Source organism: Drosophila erecta, unplaced genomic scaffold, assembly GCF_003286155.1.
Source record: "Drosophila erecta strain 14021-0224.00,06,07 unplaced genomic scaffold, DereRS2 tig00000021-arrow-pilon, whole genome shotgun sequence".
NCBI classification, from domain to species: domain Eukaryota; kingdom Metazoa; phylum Arthropoda; class Insecta; order Diptera; family Drosophilidae; genus Drosophila; species Drosophila erecta.
Genome location: NW_020825198.1, coordinates 5,810,248 through 5,829,371, shown reverse-complemented (window position 1 = coordinate 5,829,371; position 19,124 = coordinate 5,810,248). Strand labels below are relative to the sequence as shown.

The following is a 19,124-nucleotide window of genomic DNA, read 5'->3' as shown; positions in this document are numbered from 1 at the left end:
CCCATTTGATCTATAGATGTGGCACTGTAAGATGAAGCGGTTAATTTCGAACTGAATGCAGCTGCCGGGCAGCAACAAGTGGCGATTTCGGCGTGTAGGTGTACAAACGCTTCGCCGTTTATCTCTCTTAATCTGTGCGTTCGCACTCTCTCGCACCTGACACTCATAATTAAAGAAACAAATAAAGCAGCCCGCTTGCTGCTGCTGCGCCTGCGCAGCGGTCACATTTGCATAGCAGCAGCAGCAACATCACTCGCAACAGCAGCCCAGCAACCCAGCAACCCAGCAACAGCAGCAAGCAGCAGCAACAGCAAAAGCAACCATGTGAGTCCAAGAGCTCGGCACTTGTCGTGTCTTTGAAAGCTTCGCTGCCTTGACTTTGACTTTGGCCAAAAGCTCTCTTTTCAGCCAAGAGTTCGCCTCGTGTTACTGTTGTTGCCGCTGATGTTGCTGCTGTTGCTGCTGTTGCTGCTGTTGCTGCTGCTGCTGCTGCTGATGTTGCTGCTGCGGCGCGACTGCGACCGCGGCTGCTTGTCTTGGTTCTTTAAGTCCGTGGCTGGCTGGCTCCTCTTCAGTTCGTTGCTGACCATCGTTACGTGCGGACGTGCCCAGCTCAGCTCATCTTCGTGTGATGTGGCTGCACTTTGCACACTAAACTCAAGACCTGAGCTCAAAACGTTTTCTAAACTGAATTTACGAAAAGTGCCGCGACGCGTGTGACATACGAAAATCTAGAAAAACGGTAGCTAAACAATGGTTTATGAATATGAAACAAGCGAGCGGAAAAAAAAGAAGGAAATAATACTAATAATAATAATGATCGAGGGATATTTTTTGGAATTGGACTAAGGCGCGGCCATCGGGCCAACTGAGTGTAATTTCAGTCAGTTTCTTGCGCACAGACACACTCGCCAGGAAAACAAACAAACAAACCAACTTACCAGCCAACCAACCAACCAACAAACAAACAGCAAGCGTTCAGATAGACAAACATACATGGGAAGGCAGTCAAGTGAAGACAGTGCAGCGTTCTCCTGTCCAGTTTGCTGCAGATGCGGTTGGAGATGCAGTGGCAATGGCAGTGGCACCAGCACCAGCACCAGCCACAGAACACACAGCACACAGAACCCAGCCGAACCAAACCGAACCGAACAGATGCAGATGCACCCAAAGCCAGTCCAGCATCAGCTCGGATCTGGCTTTAACTTTGGCTTGGGTTCCAACTACAACTCCAGCTCCAGCTCCAGCTCCACTGGCACATGTGCTGGTGGTGGAGTCGCCATATTGGGTGCATAACGGTGCCAGAATCGCGCTGCTTTTTGCTTTTGCTGCCTTGTGTCTGAGTGTCTCTCGGCCAGCTTCTTAGCCAGGCTGTTGCATTTGGCTCTCGTTGCACCGCATCCCGACCCATCTTATGCCATCGCATCGCATTGATGACGACCCAGCGACCGATAGACCAAGCGCAAAAACCGCAAACTAAAAATGCTCCTCCTCTTCGCCAGCGACCCGCTCTTTAGCGGTCGCCAGCCCAACACTTCGCACATGCTGATCGATTGCGGAAGATCTCCGCCATCTCCAGTTCCATTTGCATCTGCATCTCCATCTGAATCTATATACATATGTATCAGCATCTCCAAGGCTGACTGGGTCACAATATTGAGCCAGCCAGTTGTCCAGACACTCCCACAAACGCCCCTTGACCAAATGCGAACATTCAGTACTAATAAATTAGTCAGGTTTTTGTCAGGTTAACCAATTATACATTGAAAAGACATACATATTTATATCCGAAATTGAAGAAATATAAGAAATGTATATTAAGTTGTATCAAAAACAAACAAAAACATTTTTCAGAAAGACCAATGAAGCATGTTATTCTTATCCATGCATTCAAATTAAAATAATAAGTGCTGAGTCAGTTGGAAAAATAGGAACCCTCATTTTAAGTTTCTTTGTTGAAGATAAATGCAAATTTCAAATTCAACTTTTAAAGATAACCTAACGTTTTTCTCTGTGCAGCGACTAGTTCTCAGGCCATCTCACCTTAGACCAATTTAAATCGAACTCTTATGCCCTGCCTCATTGTCAGCCCCATTTTCCCTTCCATTTTTCACATTTTTTATTAAGTTATAAAAATGCTGGAGTTAGTAGATGTTTTATATAGGCAGAGCTCAGTTTTTTTGTGATGTTCTTCACAGCCGCCTAACGGTAATGCCCTAGAGCGCCACATTCTCAGACCCAGTCTTCCAGTCTCGAGCTCTGCGGCCCAGACTCATGCATTGCAATAAAATGAAATTTTATAACAGCGGCAGCAGCGGCGAACAGATACAACGATGGCCACAAAAACGTTACCCAAATTCCAAAAAAAAAAATATAATAAAAAAAACTGAGCGAGAGGGAGGGAGACAGGCAAAGGTCGTCACAGCAAGTGAAAATAGCAAAAAGCAAAAAAAAAAAAAACAAAAGACAAAAGACAGCGGTCGAGGAAAATAAACGAAAAAAGTTGTAGGGCCTAGTGGCCCAAACAAGCGCTAGGTGGTTCAGGTGTTAATTTCCCATTTTCGGGGTTTCTTCGACTGCCGCGCAAGTTCGCTGCCTAAGTCTTTCGTTTTAAAGTGGAGCGGCAGTAGAGCGCACCGCTCGAATGCCCATTGAATGCGAATGAGGGGCGTGTGAGCCGCAAGCCGGCCGGTTCAACTGCAAAATAATAAAACAGAAATTATTATTATTATTATTTCCCTCTTGTTATTTTTTGTTGCTTGTTAGTGGGGCGCATTTCCTTTACCCCAAAAAAAAAATGAAAGAAATGAAGGAGAAGAGACCTTTTCGTTCCGTTTTTGACCCTCAAAGTTCAGAGTTTAAGTCAAGCCTCCCCTCACCACACTGACTCCTTTCCACAGCGAAAAACATATATTTACGACTGCAACAAGAGGAATACCAGCTACAGGAAAATAACCCATGAAAAGCGGCTGATAAATCGAAAAACAAAAAGAAAACACACAAAAGGAGGGAAAAGCGAGAAAAGCCTTCCCAGGGAGCTCCAAAGCAACTTCTTTGGAGATTCAGAAGCGGCAATGACGGCGACTGCGAGGCAGTCAGCAACATCGAGAAAGCAACCTGCGATCGCAATGCTCAATGGAAACGCTTTTACGGTTAAGCGGCTCTTAGCGGTAAGTCAACACATCTAAGGCCCAAAAAAGAACTAACGACGAAAAATCAAATTGCACTCCCCCATACAAAAGTCATCATTTGGGGCGTTGCCAATTCAAATTGCTCCACAAAAAGCAGCCAAAGCAAATGTTTGTCACCTGGTCACTTCCCAGAGCCATTGTTGAGCACTTTTTCGCTTTCTTAAACAAAAGAATCATTTTTTGGCACAATTTTCGGTTTTTCATCGCGTGGGCACTTCAATCGTGGGCCGCTGCTCCCCAAGATATTCTTTCTCCACCTCGTGTGTAAAGAGCTGTGAAGTCGGCCATTGGGTCAAATTGTTGCCGATAGATGGATAGGCAGGCGTCGAAGATCATGATGATGTCGGTACTGTTCGGTTGGGGGTCGCCACTTCACCGACTGAGTAATGTGGGCAAATTAATCTAATAAAAGGTGGGAGTCTTCGTTACCTTTGCTCCACTGGACCGAACTTCATCCCAAGAAAAAAAAATTCAAAGCTTAAGAGTGGGCATTAAATTTAGTGAATTATTTGCTTCATAAAATTTCATTGCCCGGCACTTAATCATTATTACTGCGGGAAGAGTCATTATGGGAGTACTATGGGAACTAGTTTTTCTATTAATAAACGATTCTATTGAATTTCCTGGCTATTTTCGGATTCAGGGAAAGGTGCAGACAATATACAAAGGAAGTTCGCTAAGCTTGGAAAAAAGAAATCCAAAGATAAAGACTTTTTGTTATTTGTTAATTTATTAAAGTAATATTAAAGTTTCAAGATAAGCTAAGCTAACGTATTTTCTAATTTTCTTCAAGTAAATTTCAGTTTAAATATAGTATGAGAATATATACCCTCTTTGTTAGCTAAGACCCATTTGTAATTTGTTTTTTTTTTCAAGCTTTCTGAGTTAAATGTGTTTATAATATCGATTATCTTTTTTAACATTCATTGTGTTAATTTATTCATCAGTGCTTGCATATTTACTGGGACTAGCATATAAAGTTTGCAATTCAATATTATCCATGATTTGTAATTGAATAAGATTTTCCCGTGCTATGAACAATTAATGGTGCTAAATCAATGGAATCTGTTTGGTAGAAAGCAATCGGCCAAGGGCTCCTCAACTGCAGCACTTGAGAGAAAATTTCCTTCCAGCAGTTTTTTCACTGCAGCCAAGACTAACAAACAATTTATTCGTTTCGATGTTGTTTGTTATTATGGTTCGCTGCTGCCCTCGGCCGGCCCATTCAACCCATTTCGAGCCAAGTGCATTAAGTCTTGGCCAGAAGAGCCAGGAAAGACAGTAGATGGCCAGAAGGCCCAGTAGTTGGCCAGAAAGCCGGAAAGAGCCGCTGCATCTGGGCGCTCCACCTGCATTCGGACCGGCCAAAGGTCACCAGACGGTCTGGCGCCCGACGATCATTAAAAGAGTACGAAAGTAATTTGTAAAACACGAAAACTTACCTACTCTTTTTTACGCTGCTGCTGCGGCGAACTTTTCTTGCTGTTCTTTTACGATTCTAAATTACAATCACTGCAGAAACAAAAAATATGCCACTGCAACGGGTCTTCATTAGCACCGACTGGTCGTAAACCCAAAAAAAAAAAAATCCACAAAAAAATAGGCAGCAATATAAATAAGCCAAGTCAGTTCGCGGCAAGTGATGAATGGGGTTTTAGCAGCTTGGACCTTAAAGACCGGACCTTTTGGCCAGGAAGACAAATGGCCTTGCGGAGGATTACAAATGGCGAGGTGGACATGGGTTGACGGTTATTAGCAATTCGCCTGCAGATATTTGTTTACGCGTTGTTCATTTTGGCAAGATGACAATACTGTGGGCAATTACGAACGTAACTTCCGAGTTATTGGGTCAAATCGAAACAAACACTCGGATATAATAGTCAACACATTCTCTTTATTCTATTTAGTGCCTCGTGCTCGAATGCCGCTCGAAAGCGTAAATTAACAATTTCTTCTCTGTTTATTGACATTTTATTGATGCCGCCGAGCTTCAGCGGTTTCATTTCTTGTTCTGCGGCTGTTTGTGATTCCAATGCCTATTCGGATACAGATACTTTTTCCCCATTCGAGGTCTTGTTTGTATTGTTGCTCCCATTGAACGATACTCCTCAGATTTTCAATGGGTCTTGTGGAGTGCTGCAAGTGTTGTTTTGAATAGAGGAGCACCGAATGAGTGGCGAAATGATCTCGAGACTCGAGGAAAACACCTCTTAATGGGGATTATGTGGTACGGTTTATTTATTTATTGTTATTGAAAGAAACCAAGGAGTAGTGCTTTTCAATAAACCCAATTTGATGATCATAATAGTCAAATAAATATTTCGGGGAAAGCTATTGTAAAGAGTGTTCACATCAATCTTATGGAAAATCCAAATAATTTGAGATCTAAACAACATCCTGTTATATATCCTGTTATATAAACAGGAGAATTTAAGAATCATCATCATTTCCGTAGAGACACAGTGTTCCTGTCTAAAACCACAACCATTTGAAGATCACTTTCAGATGAGATCCATTTGTCCATAAAATTTTCAGTTCTCTTAGCAACAATTTCACATAACCATTTATCACAATTAGGAATTGCTAACAAAGTTGCATTTCGCCAAACGATCCTAACTGTGATTTTAATGTCTCAACTTGCAACTTGTATGAATTGCCAAGTTGCGTGTCTGAGGAATTTGGATCCAAAACGAAGAGCTCTTACCAATTAAACGAAACCGGGGAATTTCCCCCTCGCGAAAGCATGGCTAACTTTATGTAATCATTCGATTTAATGTGTTAACAAATTTAAACAGAAAATAAGAACCACAGGTGGGGGAGTTCGTGGTACCGTTTAACAGTATGCAAAACCAAAAACCCAGAACGAGAACCCCTTAGAAGATACCCAGTTACCTAACTCGTATCTGTATCTGTATCTGTTTTGGTTTTGGTTTCGGTTAGGTAATGGCAGTCCCAGGGGCCGGGCTTGTAATTAATGGCGTGTGGCGCTCATTCTCGATGAGCAGAAAGTACATTGCACCCAGCGATGGCCACAAAATTCAGCTTATTTATTAGCCAGTTCTAACTGCAAAAAAAAAGAAAAAATACGAGCAAGAAAAAAGACCAAAAACACACATGAGGTGTGGTAGTTTGCAGTGGGTACCCTTGTTTGTTTCTATCTTACTTTGTTTTTGAATTATAGATCTTGGGCTATACCACCCCACCTTCGCGGATGGGCGTGGCCCGGTGCTCAGGCAACTGTTAATTTTGCTTTACAACTCCGGCTGGAGTATCTTTGGAGCATCTGATATAACGTTAACTGTGTGTCTGCGTCACAACAAAAGCACAGCTCGCTGATGCCTTAGATGCCGTAGATACCAGATACTTTTACACACATCGCACTTCATTCATAAAGCGAACAAGATAAAAAATGTAAGAAGAAACCGCAGCTTGTATGATCTGCTACGATTAACTACGGATTTTACGGCTCTTTCGTCGGACATTTGGCCCACAGGTAATTGCGTGTACTCGGGCAATTTGTTCGGCACTCCAACCAGACTTGGTCAAGACATGGTCATGCCGTCCAATTTGTTGGCTCATTTCGGTTTCGGATGGTGCTCCATGCCCGACTTAATCACGGTCTATGCAAAGCTGGGCACCTAATTGAAAGAATTAAGTGATGTAATAAATAACAGATCACAGATCTAAGGCGATTGCATAAAGTTCAGGTCGTTAAGTCATTTCTGGATTCTCTGATTGCAGCTTCTTCTAAGAAGGTAATCATATGGATGGGTTCGGCATTCCTTGGAAATATATAGGTGTTATGTGAGCTAACTGTGCCATTTTCAAATTACAGACCTTTCTAATCGTTAGTAATATTAATATGAGAGCATTTATGGAATTCGTGATGTCTTAAGTATTAGATATAACCTTAGTAAAAAGCAAAATGAACTTGTTTAATATCCAAATTCTGGATTCCTTTCAGCTGCTGATCATCGTCACAGTTGTGGACGCGAGTCGATCTCTGGAGCTGGGCGACAAGTGCCAGCATGACATGGACTGCACGGATTTCATCAAGGGCAGCAGCTGCTCCGCCCTCGGATACTGCGAGTGCGCCCCCTACTTCGTCCAGTTGGATTCCAAGCGCTGTTTGTCATGTAAGTAGGCAAAGTCAATCTTTGGCTAACCCCAAAGTGGGAGTACAGAATGTTTGTCGGGCAAACAATGGGGCGGATATGTGTGTGTGTGTCTGTTTGTCCACAGAAGAGCCGTTAGATGCACTCACTGCGACTTTCTTTACACAGAGAAAACAATTCTAACGATTTCCTGAGTCTAAATTAGTAATGCAAATCGTGAGAGATGCCTGGAATGTATGATGATCAAGTTGTGTTCTAAGTAATCAGTAATTCCCAGCTAAAAATTACGAGTTAAAGAAATCTTAAAACGATCCATGAATAATCATTTTAAGATTTCTTTAACTAGCTGACTAAAATAAATCAACGTCTTGAGCTTTTTCGTATGGCATATTCTATAGATATGCTCCCAATAACTTTAAATTTTCTCCCTAATGAGGCGTTTAAATATAATTTTAAGCTTTCATGTCTTCTGCAGAACCATTATGTGTTACCAAGAAAAGTTGCCATCGAATGGGCATATTAAAAGTAGACTATAGTGGATTTTTTAATGATATTTCTCTTTGTTTTCCAGCTCAACTCCTTGGCGGCGACTGCCAGCTCAGCGAGCAGTGCTCCATGAAGGTGGCCAATAGCAGTTGTCTGGAGGGGGCATGCCGCTGCGTCGAGGGATTCCTGCAGTTCCGCAAGCACACCTGTCTGGGACGTAAGTATCAGCCGACTGCTGGCCAGCTATTGTGGCCCTAATCCTCACCAGATTGCCCGGGACTACTTACTCACATACTGCATAGATAATATAATTAACTGTTTGGCATGCGGTCTTTTGGTGTATTGCAATAAACGGACAGCCGGGCAGCCGACTAATAATCCCCATCTCTGATTGCTTATCATTTCTCGTATTCCCCTGGAATGTCACGCAATGCCCGTAGCATATAGTACCTACATATATAGCATGGGGTATGCACTACCATTTCCTATTTCTTGGCACTTGACACTGGCAATTAACACGGGCATAACACTGAAAATGGCTGTGTAACAATAAGAATAACGATGAAAATACCCCGACCAAACAAGACAATCGTGTCACTAATTATACGCATAATTGGTTAATCTTCCGAGAACTGGCCAACAGCCTGGTGGAATCCCAGACACCACCAACTGCAGATCGTTGAACGTGAAAAGCCTTAAACGTTAAATGTAAAATGTAAATGTAAATGTTTGACTTCGATCTCTCTTAGCGAAGTGTTTGTGTTTCTGTTTGTGCACTGCGATGTGTGAAAGATACATTTTCAGATTCTTGGCTCCAGTCCAAGATGCAACTGAAATCTCATAGGGCTCTGGGCTACGAATATATAAGCAAGTGACTCATTTGGTTCACTTGGGAATAAATCATTGGCATGTGACTCATCTAGTGACTAACGCGTTAAGAAGGACAGAAAGTCAAGTTGCTATCACATTTATGCAGTAAAGATTAATGATGTTTAGAGAAATGCTATTTTCTTTAAGATAATATCGTAAGATGTTTTAGTCACTGTTAGATTATTTATTTTTAGTTGTTCATTAGGTTTTATATACTCGTAGCATTCTATCACTTCTTTTGATTCAGCTTACAACTTCATTATTTTGTTCGAAATAATTCTGGAGCTTTAGTTAAAACGTTGTCCTAGCCATTTTACGAAAACAGTGACTGAGAGTATAAGCGGACTGCTGCCAACCCTGCACTGATTGCAATCTAGTTTGAATTCGGTTCACTTCCTTTTGGCACATTGGCGCCAAGTGGCGTTAATCTGATTAGAATGTTGACTAGAATCGGGAGGCCATATGGCGGGGTTATCCCCTCTTCCCCTACCCCACACCATACATCTTTTAAGTTTAAACACGCCAAAAGCAGAGCAATGAGGCACGATCGTGGACATGGAGGCACTGCAACTGGCGCAGTTCGTGTCATTGCCATTCACCTGATGTTGCAGAGTAGTCCTCCCCTCACTCCTGAGCTCCTCTCGAGCTGTTGACTTAATTATATAGCATAAGAACTCAATGTAAATACTATTAAATGCAGAGCAGGAGGCGTGGCAGAACAGCTGGTAGAGAGTGGACTTGGTATTTAATTAAGAGTAATTTTAATGACAAAAAATGAAGTTGGTCAGGTTAAGGTACAAGGAAATAAATGTAGTAAATGTCATCAGTTTTTATTAGTGACACACTAATTTAAAGATAAGCACCAGGAAGTAGAACTCTTTGCAGAACTTATTGAGATCGGCATAAGTTGGCGATAAAGACTAATGGCATATTTGCTTCTCTCAATTGTTTCGTGTGTAGCGGGGAATTTGTGGCAAGTGCAAGAAGTGGCAAGCCAGTCATTTATGAGATACTTTCACCAAAAACACAATAAAAGAAAGAGGACGCAAGAGAATTAGAGAGAGATAGAGAGGAGTGAACCTTTCACCAGACACATCCTGCCAGGGCAGCCTTTCCTGCCTTTTAAAAGCCAAAAGTTCCCCTTTTGATTTGTATCTTTGGCTACTTTACATGGCTAATTGCCTCGACTCGTAATTAAATTGCACTGATTAGCCACCAATGCAAAAAAAAGAAAGTTCAGAAAACCCAATTAGTTCTCAGTTGGAAAGAGATGGAAAGATCGATATACATATATATACATATATATACGTATATCTGAAGAGGAGGACAACTGATCGGTGGAATTCCCGGAGAAAGAAAAGCCAAAAACTTTTGTATGCAGTTGACAAAAATGCTGCCACATTTGGGATTGGCCATTCACTTCATCCCATCGCCATTCTGCTCAGCCGTCGGGTCAAGTGAAGCAAGTGGTGTGCCAGATTTTGTTGGCTTGTCAGGCTTTCCATTTAGCCACTTGTTCCAGTTTCCCATGCACCTTAACCCATCCAATGGGCCCAAGCCCATTCCGGGATTGGCTCATTCGGTTACTCGTTTTTGTGTTTGGTAGCCAGCCGTTCTTAACGAGCCACCAACATCCACCATCCACCACCAAGAATGAGCCACTTCTTCCATCTCCATCTCCTCCGATCTTTATGAGTTATATATGCACATATGACAACACCCCCTTCGCATCCCCGGGTAGCTCTTTAGTCTACTCTACTCTCCCCGTTTCTCGGGCAGCGGCAAAAAGTATGCCAAATATATATATAGAATGGTATGGCATAAGTAGCATATGTACAGATAATGAACAGATAGTCCAGACACACGGCCAAACAACGGAGGCTGCGGCTGTCAGCAAGATCGAGATCTTCTGCATACAAACTTGCAGGAAAAGTGAACCACTCTGACGTCGTGGATCATCAGAGCACTGTGAAAAAAAACGTGATAAGTCAGATGGATATATTTTAAATATATTACAGTATCACTGCTTCTATATCTGATACTCAAATACAAGTCACTTTACATAGAAGTATTCTACAAATGTAGATGTAATGATGATGTAATAAAAGCCATATAGGGTGCATATTTGGTTACGGGTTCTTAAACACCTTTTTGAGAAATGATGAGAACTGGTTTCTGGTAAAGATTTGTTTTCAGATCCAAAGGTATTCAGCATTTTTGTGTGCCAGCATTTATGGCATTCCCGGCACTCATTATATAAGGCATAGGAAATCTCCTAGTCACTCTTCCCAGCCACACGGCTCACTTTCTTCCTGCCTCAACACCTTCGCAACACCAAAACAGGGAAAATACTTTCCATTGCGACACCTTGCTCCCAAAAAAAAATAGTTAAAATAGAAAGAAAGAAACGACCAAAAGCAAAAGCCACCGAAAAATTCCATTTCATTTCGCATGACCCACAAAAGCAGCCAGTCAAACTGTGTTAATTTGTGGCTAGAAACAAAAAGAGAGAAATACGAAACAATCTTTCTTGAATGGCCATTTCAAACTAAATTGCGCCAAATGCTAAATTGCATGCAAATTATGTGGAACACTCGACTTCCGTAAGAAGACAATAATAATAGCCAAAAATCTTCATATTTACCAGTACCATTCATTTCCACCAAAATGCAAATCGCAGCTATTAATTAAAACATCTTTTTTGAACTCAAAATAGGGGGCCTTATTTTTTTTTTTGCTTTTTTCGTGGCAATTGCAATTGACTCTTGTGCCTAATGAAAGTCGACAGCATAAATAGCCGCATTATAGCCGCAGGAATGCCGCTTCAGATTGAGATACATTTGTATCTCAGTATCTGTGCGTGCCAGGCGGTTGACACAGTTTTTTCAATTCCGGCCACCGGCAGCGATTCAAACCAAACAATAACGCCGAGGAAGCAGCAATTTAGTTTATGCTGATTTCGATGGAAATTATTGCTTATGATGCCTAGCTTCCCCCGTCGCGCCAAAGCGCTCTTGAAGATCTCGAAGTTCCCAGATCCATTGGCCAATTTTCACACGCATCGTGGAGATCTTGCAGATCTTACGGCTTTAGCCGTAATCGAAGTGGGTTAGGTTAGCAGTGGCAGTCGTGCAGCGATTCGCATGCATGCAACCTGTCACACCAGCTGTCCCAAAAAGGGGCGGGGCCAGCGCTGAGTGGCCGTGGCCATGGCATTGGCCCCCAGCCTATCGATCATCGTTTTTGGTGGCCAGATCAGAGGCGTCGACTCTTGCCCAAGATGGAACAATGCGGCTACACATGGGAAAATCTTCACAGCATTGTGCCATTTTAGAAGTGTGTTTATATCTTTTCAATTTTAGGGTTCATTCATTTATGGATTTCTTAGCGAAAAATAATACTTTTATAAAGCAACGTGGGTTTTTTGTAAGTTACTAGAAAGATGACAGCTCAATAGACAAGAGACGGTACATATTTTCTCCGTGTGTGACCGCTTCTAATGCAGTTATATAAAAGTGAAAGATGGGGCCAACAGCTTGGGGTCTGCAGAGAAACCCCCTTTGGATTCTTCCAGCTCCCCGTTTGATTCCATATTGGTGTCAAACTGCGGCAAGACACGTTTGAGTTACTCGCATTTGGAATGGCAATGGCAATGGCAATGGCAGTAGAAATGGCAGAGCGCAGATCTCAGAGCGCAGTGTCAGTGTCAGGCGGCGCATTCGTTAAGTATACGCCACGCTGGTCGTATGCCTTTTATGTGCCTTACAGTCACCGCTCTCAACCGGTTCCCCAATGGCCAATGCCAATGCCAGAGCCTTTTGTGAGTTTGCCGACAAATGTCGAATTTGTGTGGCCGAAATTCCCGCGAGTAATCCAAAAGGGTATACCGATTTATGATCTTGCTCGGATTCCAATCGAATTGAATGGCCAGCTGGGGGATAGTGGGAATGAAAATGGAAATGGATCTCCTTGGCCAGACACTGCCCAAAGGGCAACTGCAGGTGGCTGCTTTGGCCAGTGAAATGGTAAATGGCATGTCTCCAGTTGCTAGTTGCAAGCTGCAAGCTGCTAGTTGCAAGTTGCTAGCTGGCAAGCCAAAAACGAAACAAGTGAAAACAAGTTGGAGCGGCAGGCCGGAAAGTGGGTCAGAGCTGAGATTCCAGCGGAGGACAGTGGCAGACACGCAGGTGGCTCAGTCTTCGCAGTCATCGGTGCAACCAAGAGTCGCCGTCTCTTTTTAGCCAGTTATCGGCGAGTGGAATGCTGATGAGCAACGGTAATGGGAATGGGCGACGTCACCGACGTTTCAGCGTCATCTTCTGGTTCCCATCTGATCCCCTTCTTAGTCAGAAATGCAGAGAAAGAAATTGTACTTACTACTCAAAACAATTTGGATTTGTTCTTTAGAATTCTCTCTGCCAATCTCATTATATTCATATGCATTAATTAGTTTAATCTGGTTACATTGCAATTAAAAATTAGGGATCATCCCTTAAGGTCCCTTCTTAGAAATATTATTGGACAGTGAGCATTTATTTAAAAGATTCATTGAATTTTTAAATGATCTATATATTATCTGGGCTTTGAATTTTGATTTTTTTACTCTGTACCAATCTCGGCTATTCTTTACACTTCTCTTTCGGCCATGCGTTGCGGCTGATGCAGTTGCAGTTGACTTTATTGACGGTTATTAGGCTTTTCGAAGGCGGGCTAATGTTTTGATGTTGTTCTTGTTCTTGTGGCGGCTTCAGCTCCTCCTTGTTCTGGTGTGGCTGTTCACGATGATGATGATGAGATTTTAATATGCATTTGGTGCTTGGAGTTCGGTTTACGGTTAGCTTAATAACATATCCCATCCATTCATCCTCCTTAAACAAAAACCACATACACAACACTTAGAGCAGAGCAGGAATATATTCAAGAATCTCATGAGAACTTTTCGCGACCGATCTTTATCCCCCATCCGCAGCTGCCCATCCTGGTGCCGTTTGCTACAGCCACGCCCACTGTCAAATGTTCGACACCCGCACCCATTGTGACTTCCTCATCCCGAATCTCTTCGGACGCTGCCAGTGCACAAGTCCAGCCAAAATGGTGGGTGGTCTCTGTGTGGCCCCAGCGGCGGATCAGGAGGATCAGAATCAGGAACAGGCCATTCAGAAGGTAGAGCAACCAGCTAGCAGTACCACTACCACTACCACGACGACGACAACCACAACCACTCCTAGGCCCACAACGAGAAGTACGAGAAGAACAACGACGACAACGACCACCACTCCAGCACCACCAACAACAACCAGAGGAACAACAACGACCACAACTACGACAACTGCTGCTCCCATTCTCCTAGAAGATGAGCTGCCAGCCAGCGTGGAGGAGCAATCGCTGGAGGAAGACGATAGTGAGACCACCAAGCTGAGACCCGAGGTCGTTGAGGTTGATAATGGTGAAAAATTGGAGGCGGTGGACCTGGCTCATGAGGAAACTGAACTGACACAGACGCAAAATCAATTGGAGGAGCAGCAACATCAAGAGGAGGAACAGAAACATCAAGAGGAGGAACAACATAGGGTTGAGCAGCAGCAAATCCAAGAGAAGGAGCAGCAAAATCAGCAGGTCATAGCCCAACCGAGCGAAACAGAGCATCCTCAATTCTCCCAAGATGCCACCACTGGAGTCCAACAGCTCCTCACCCCCGCAGATGTACCAACCGAGGATGCCATTATTGCGGAGCAGGAAACTGAGGCTGGACCCACCGAGGATTACCCATACAAAATCGATGAGGAGTATACGGAGGAGCATAATGACAAGCCAGAAGCTCCAGAGCTGACAGTGGATCAACCTGAGCACGAAGAATCCCCTGTAGCACCTGAAATCGGGCCCATCGAAGCGGATGAGGAGGTTGCTGAGGCCTCGGGTGGTCAAGAGATTGCCTCATCGCCCATCGACGATACCATGAAATTCGATTATGAAACCTCAGTGGATGAAGTTGAGCCAGTCAAGCCTGAAGATGAGACAGAGGTAGTAAGCCAGGCCATTAATGAGGAGGTGGTGCCCATCGATACCGAGAGCGAGACTGATGCAGAGTCTAGCACCGAGCCCCAGATCCCAACGCAACTGCTGCAGGAGGATGGAGAGCCAGAGACATCCCAGACTGTGGCCGATGAAGAACTGATCCCGGTTAATGAAGTTGAAATCGAAAGTGTGACGAAGGCAGCCGACAAGGTTGAGGAGAAACCGGAGGAGGAAACACCTGAGGATCTGGCTTCTGGAGATCATGAGCTGGATGTTGCTGTCGCCAGCCACGACGATGAGGTGGAGCCGCCCAAGCAGGAGGAGCCAACAGAAGCGTTGAAGATCGAACAGCCAGCCCAGGTGGAGAGTGAAAGCCAAGTTGTCGACGAGGTGGTAAAACCAGAGGAGCCACAGACCGAAATGGAAATAGAAAAAGAAATAGAAGAAACGCCAGCGACCGAAGCCGCAGAAGTGGAGCTGCCGGCCACAGAAACCAAACCAGATATAGAATCCGAGATCGATCAGGTGGAACAAAGCGCCGACATCAAGCCGACAAGTGGCGAAGATGATTTAAATGAAGCCAATCAATTAAATCAAGAGCAAGTCACAGAGCCAGTCGCTCTGGAGCAAGAGGAGATTGAAGAAAAAGATCCCGAGCAGGTGGTGGAAATCCATCAAGATGCAGATGAAGCCACAACGGAGAAACCAGACCAAGATCACGATCAGGGGGAGGTGGAGGCAATCACCGAAGCGGAGCACGAACAATTGACATACCCAACAAATGATGATGAATTGGCGCCAGTGGAAATAGAAGCAGAGCTGACCACAGAGGAACCAGAAATCGCTGAGAATACCACCGAGTTCGCCGAGCAACAACAGCAGCAGGATGAGGAGGAGACTGAAGAGGCGGCACTTACACACAAGGAGGAGCAGCAGGTAGAGCCTGAGGAAAATGCAAATGCAATTAAGACGCCCGAAGTGTCGGAAGCAATTGCAGAGCCCCAGGCGGATCTAGAAACCCCGTCAGCCACCGAGAAAGAGATCGAACCACAGACAGCGGACCATGTCGAGGAGGAGCCAGTGGCGATAACCGAGCGTATTCAAGTGCCAGAGCCAGAAACTGAGCCCACTAATGACGAGGTGTCGCAGGTGGATGCGGATCAGGCCGAGCTAGAGCTGCCAATTAAGAGCGATGCTGGCATCTCGGAGGAAGCCAACGAAGAACCGGCTCAGACGGAGCTTGCACCCGAAGTGGAAACGGAAACCGAGGCCAGTGAAAGTGCTCAGACACCTCCAGAGATTAGGGTAGAGCAAGCTGAAGTGGAGGTCGATAAAAACGAGAATGACAACATTATCCAGGGAGCCGAACCCAATGAAGAAGAGGAACTAGTCCCAGAGCCACAGCATACGCCAGAAGAGGAGGAATCGCCAGTTCAGGAGGAAACCGCAGCTGTTCCAGAGGAGCAAGAACTAGCCAAGCCAGAAGTGGACTACACCAGTGTGGAGCATCTGCACGAACTTTCCCAGCCAGAAGAAACTACAGCTGCTATTGAGGCGGAAGAATTTGACTCTCGCGAGTCCACTCTGGCTCCAGAGGCTCCAGATGCACATATTGCCATTGTGAGCGAGGAACGGGATCCCGAACATGACCCTCAGAACTTCCATGAGAGCGAGAGCATTGCCGATATCCTTAGCGACTTGATGTTGGAAGGTGACAGCACTGTGCCCCCTGTTCCATTTGGTCAACAACCCGCCCAAACGGTTCCCATGGTGGAGGCCAACCCGGAGAATGAGGAGGAGCACGAACATGAAGCCATTTCGGATCTCCAGGCTGAAGCCGATGAGACACAAGATCATGCCGAGCAAGTGCAACCGGCTGAAGAACCAGGAACTCAGATTCCCGAACTGTTTGCAGAGGCAGCTAAGGACGAAGAAGAAGTCCCAGCTTTCCCGGAATCTGATGAAGTGAAAACAGAACCACCAAGGGCTTTAGAAGAGGAGGATCATATCCCCAGTGAGGGAGAGCACACGCCAGTGGACGAGGAGCACCAGGAAGATGAAGAGGAGCACCAGCAGGATCCAGAGGAACATCAGCAGGATGAAGCAGAGGCCCCAAAGTATGAGGAGCCCCTTAAGGAAGTAGATACCGAAACCGTGCCTGAAGAACCCACCACAGAAAAGTTCCAGGAACCCGAGCTCGAAGAAGAGCACGCTTTGTCGCCCGAGGAACTGCCCTTCGATCTAACAGATGAATCCGATGCGATCCGCTTTAATAAGCTGGAATCCGAGAGTCTAATCCTGGAATCCACCACCCTCATCGATGGTCTACAGGAGCTGGACAACAACCATATTGAAGAAGAGGAGCCCGCAGCTCATGTCATCCCACATGAGGAGGCCACGCCCAATCCTGCTGACATTGTGGAGATCACCACCCAGACCATGTTGGGCCTGGCCAGTCGTGTGACCTTAATGGAGCCCGCTGCTCCCGTGGTGACCACGCTAATGCCCCTGATGACCGCCGATGAACCCACTCCGGAACCCGTTTCACCGGCTGCCATTCTTCCCGCATCCCTGGCTGCCATCAAACCCGGTTCGGAGTTGCGCAAGCGGGTGGATTTGGGCCTGGAAGCAGTTTCCCTGGGATTGGCGTGCAGCAGCGATCGTCAGTGCCAGTTGGCTGATCCCCACACCGTGTGCAATAGACGCGGAGTCTGCGATTGCGCCGCCGGAGAAGAGGGATCGCAGTGCAGCGCCGAGAGAACCGGATGCAGTCCGGGTACATTCCAGGTGAGTCATTACACAGGGAAAAATTTTTAAAATAAATATAATTATAAATTATATTCCCAATCCAGTGCCGCTCGAGTGGAGTGTGCATCTCGTGGTTCTTTGTGTGTGACGGCCGCGCCGACTGCAATGACGCCTCCGACGAGGAGTGCACCCACAACGCCCGCCTCAACCAGACCTGCCCCACCGAATCCTTCCGCTGTCCGCGAAGCGGTCGCTGCATCTCGCGGGCTGCGCTATGCGATGGACGGCGGCAGTGTCCTCATGGCGAGGACGAGCTGGGCTGCGATGGCAGCCTGAAGGGCGGCAACGCCTGTCCGGAGCACACCTTCCGCTGCGGCAGCGGCGAGTGCTTGCCGGAGTACGAGTACTGCAACGCGATCGTGTCCTGCAAGGACGGCAGCGATGAGCCGCCGCATCTCTGTGGATCCCGCGCCCTCCCCAACCTATTCATGCGCCTCATCGAGGCGGGCGGCCTGCTCGGCGGTGGGCGGCGGGAGGCGGACGCCTACTGCCCGCACCGCTGCAGCAACGGACTGTGCCGCTCCACCGCCATCGTCTGCTCCGGACGTGATGGCTGCGGCGATGGCACCGATGAGCAAACCTGTGCCGTGTGCCGTAAGTAGCCAAAGGAACCTTTGGAACCTTTAGCAATTACTAAACACTTATATATTTATTTTACCTTCGATTAATGTCGCTTTTCATCATATTTTAGGTTGTCCCGCTCCAACTGCAGCCAGCCTGCCTGCATTCTTGGCCCGGCAACGCCCCATGCCGCTGTGGTAGGAAACTTCACCACCTGCAGCCCATGCACCACCCAAAACATCTGCACACCAACCACTTGCGGTCACCATTTATCATCAACTGATTCTCGCTGACTCGCTGTCTTCCGAACCCTTCAACTCTATCGCTTTACCCAACCATATTCGAAACGATTTTTGCCTAGCATTTAAGTGGATATTTACAAATTATTTATTTATTTATTATGACCTTAGCTGTGCCCTTGCCACGCCTAATTGCCACCTTGCTATCAAAGGGGGTTTTCCAGATCCCCTTTGAGCCAGTGATGTTTGTCAATTGAGCCACTGGGCACAACCCTAATCCACATATAACACCACACGCCACAAAAACACACCACCACCACGAACCACACTTCGCCTCCATTTCGACTATTTATTCTACTCATCTAAACCATCAAAACTATTTATTTATACCCACAAACAGACACTGAACAACACTCGAAATGGATTCTTCATTTAGCTTAGTTTTATGCAATTTTCTAATTTATTTAAATTATTGGCCAGGCAAACCAGAAACGGAAAAAACAAGACAACAACGAAAACCATGAAATTATGCATTTTTATCGATTAATATTTTGTAAATAAAAGTAAACGTGTTCGATGTACATGATAAACGACAATGCCTATAAAGAAAAAGAAACATAGTGTATCCAACATAAAGCAATCCAATCATATCCCTTATATAGTTTATTATATTTACGTACGTGTGGGAAACAATCACACACTTTTCTCAAAGTCAAGACGCATCACAGTAAAACTAAAAAAAAGAAACAATAATAAAAAATATATTTTTAGAAAACTATTGAAAAATAAACCATCTTCTATTCGTTTGGAGGATATTTTTGGGATGAACGATTTGAAAA

The 19,124-nt window shown here is 45.2% G+C and overlaps 1 protein-coding gene across 1 annotated transcript; it reads left to right on the top strand.

The window, feature by feature from the left end:
* The first annotated feature begins 539 nt into the window (after positions 1-539).
* Positions 540-18,384, top strand: LOC6545661 (myb-like protein X). Its single transcript, XM_001971629.3, has 7 exons — positions 540-742; positions 2,901-3,170; positions 7,156-7,327; positions 7,878-8,009; positions 13,632-17,464; positions 17,530-18,079; positions 18,177-18,384. Exons 2-7 carry the CDS (start codon positions 3,075-3,077, stop codon positions 18,245-18,247), a joined length of 4,854 nt encoding a protein of 1,617 aa, XP_001971665.1. The 5' UTR covers positions 540-742; positions 2,901-3,074; the 3' UTR covers positions 18,248-18,384.
* The last annotated feature ends 740 nt before the right edge of the window (positions 18,385-19,124 follow it).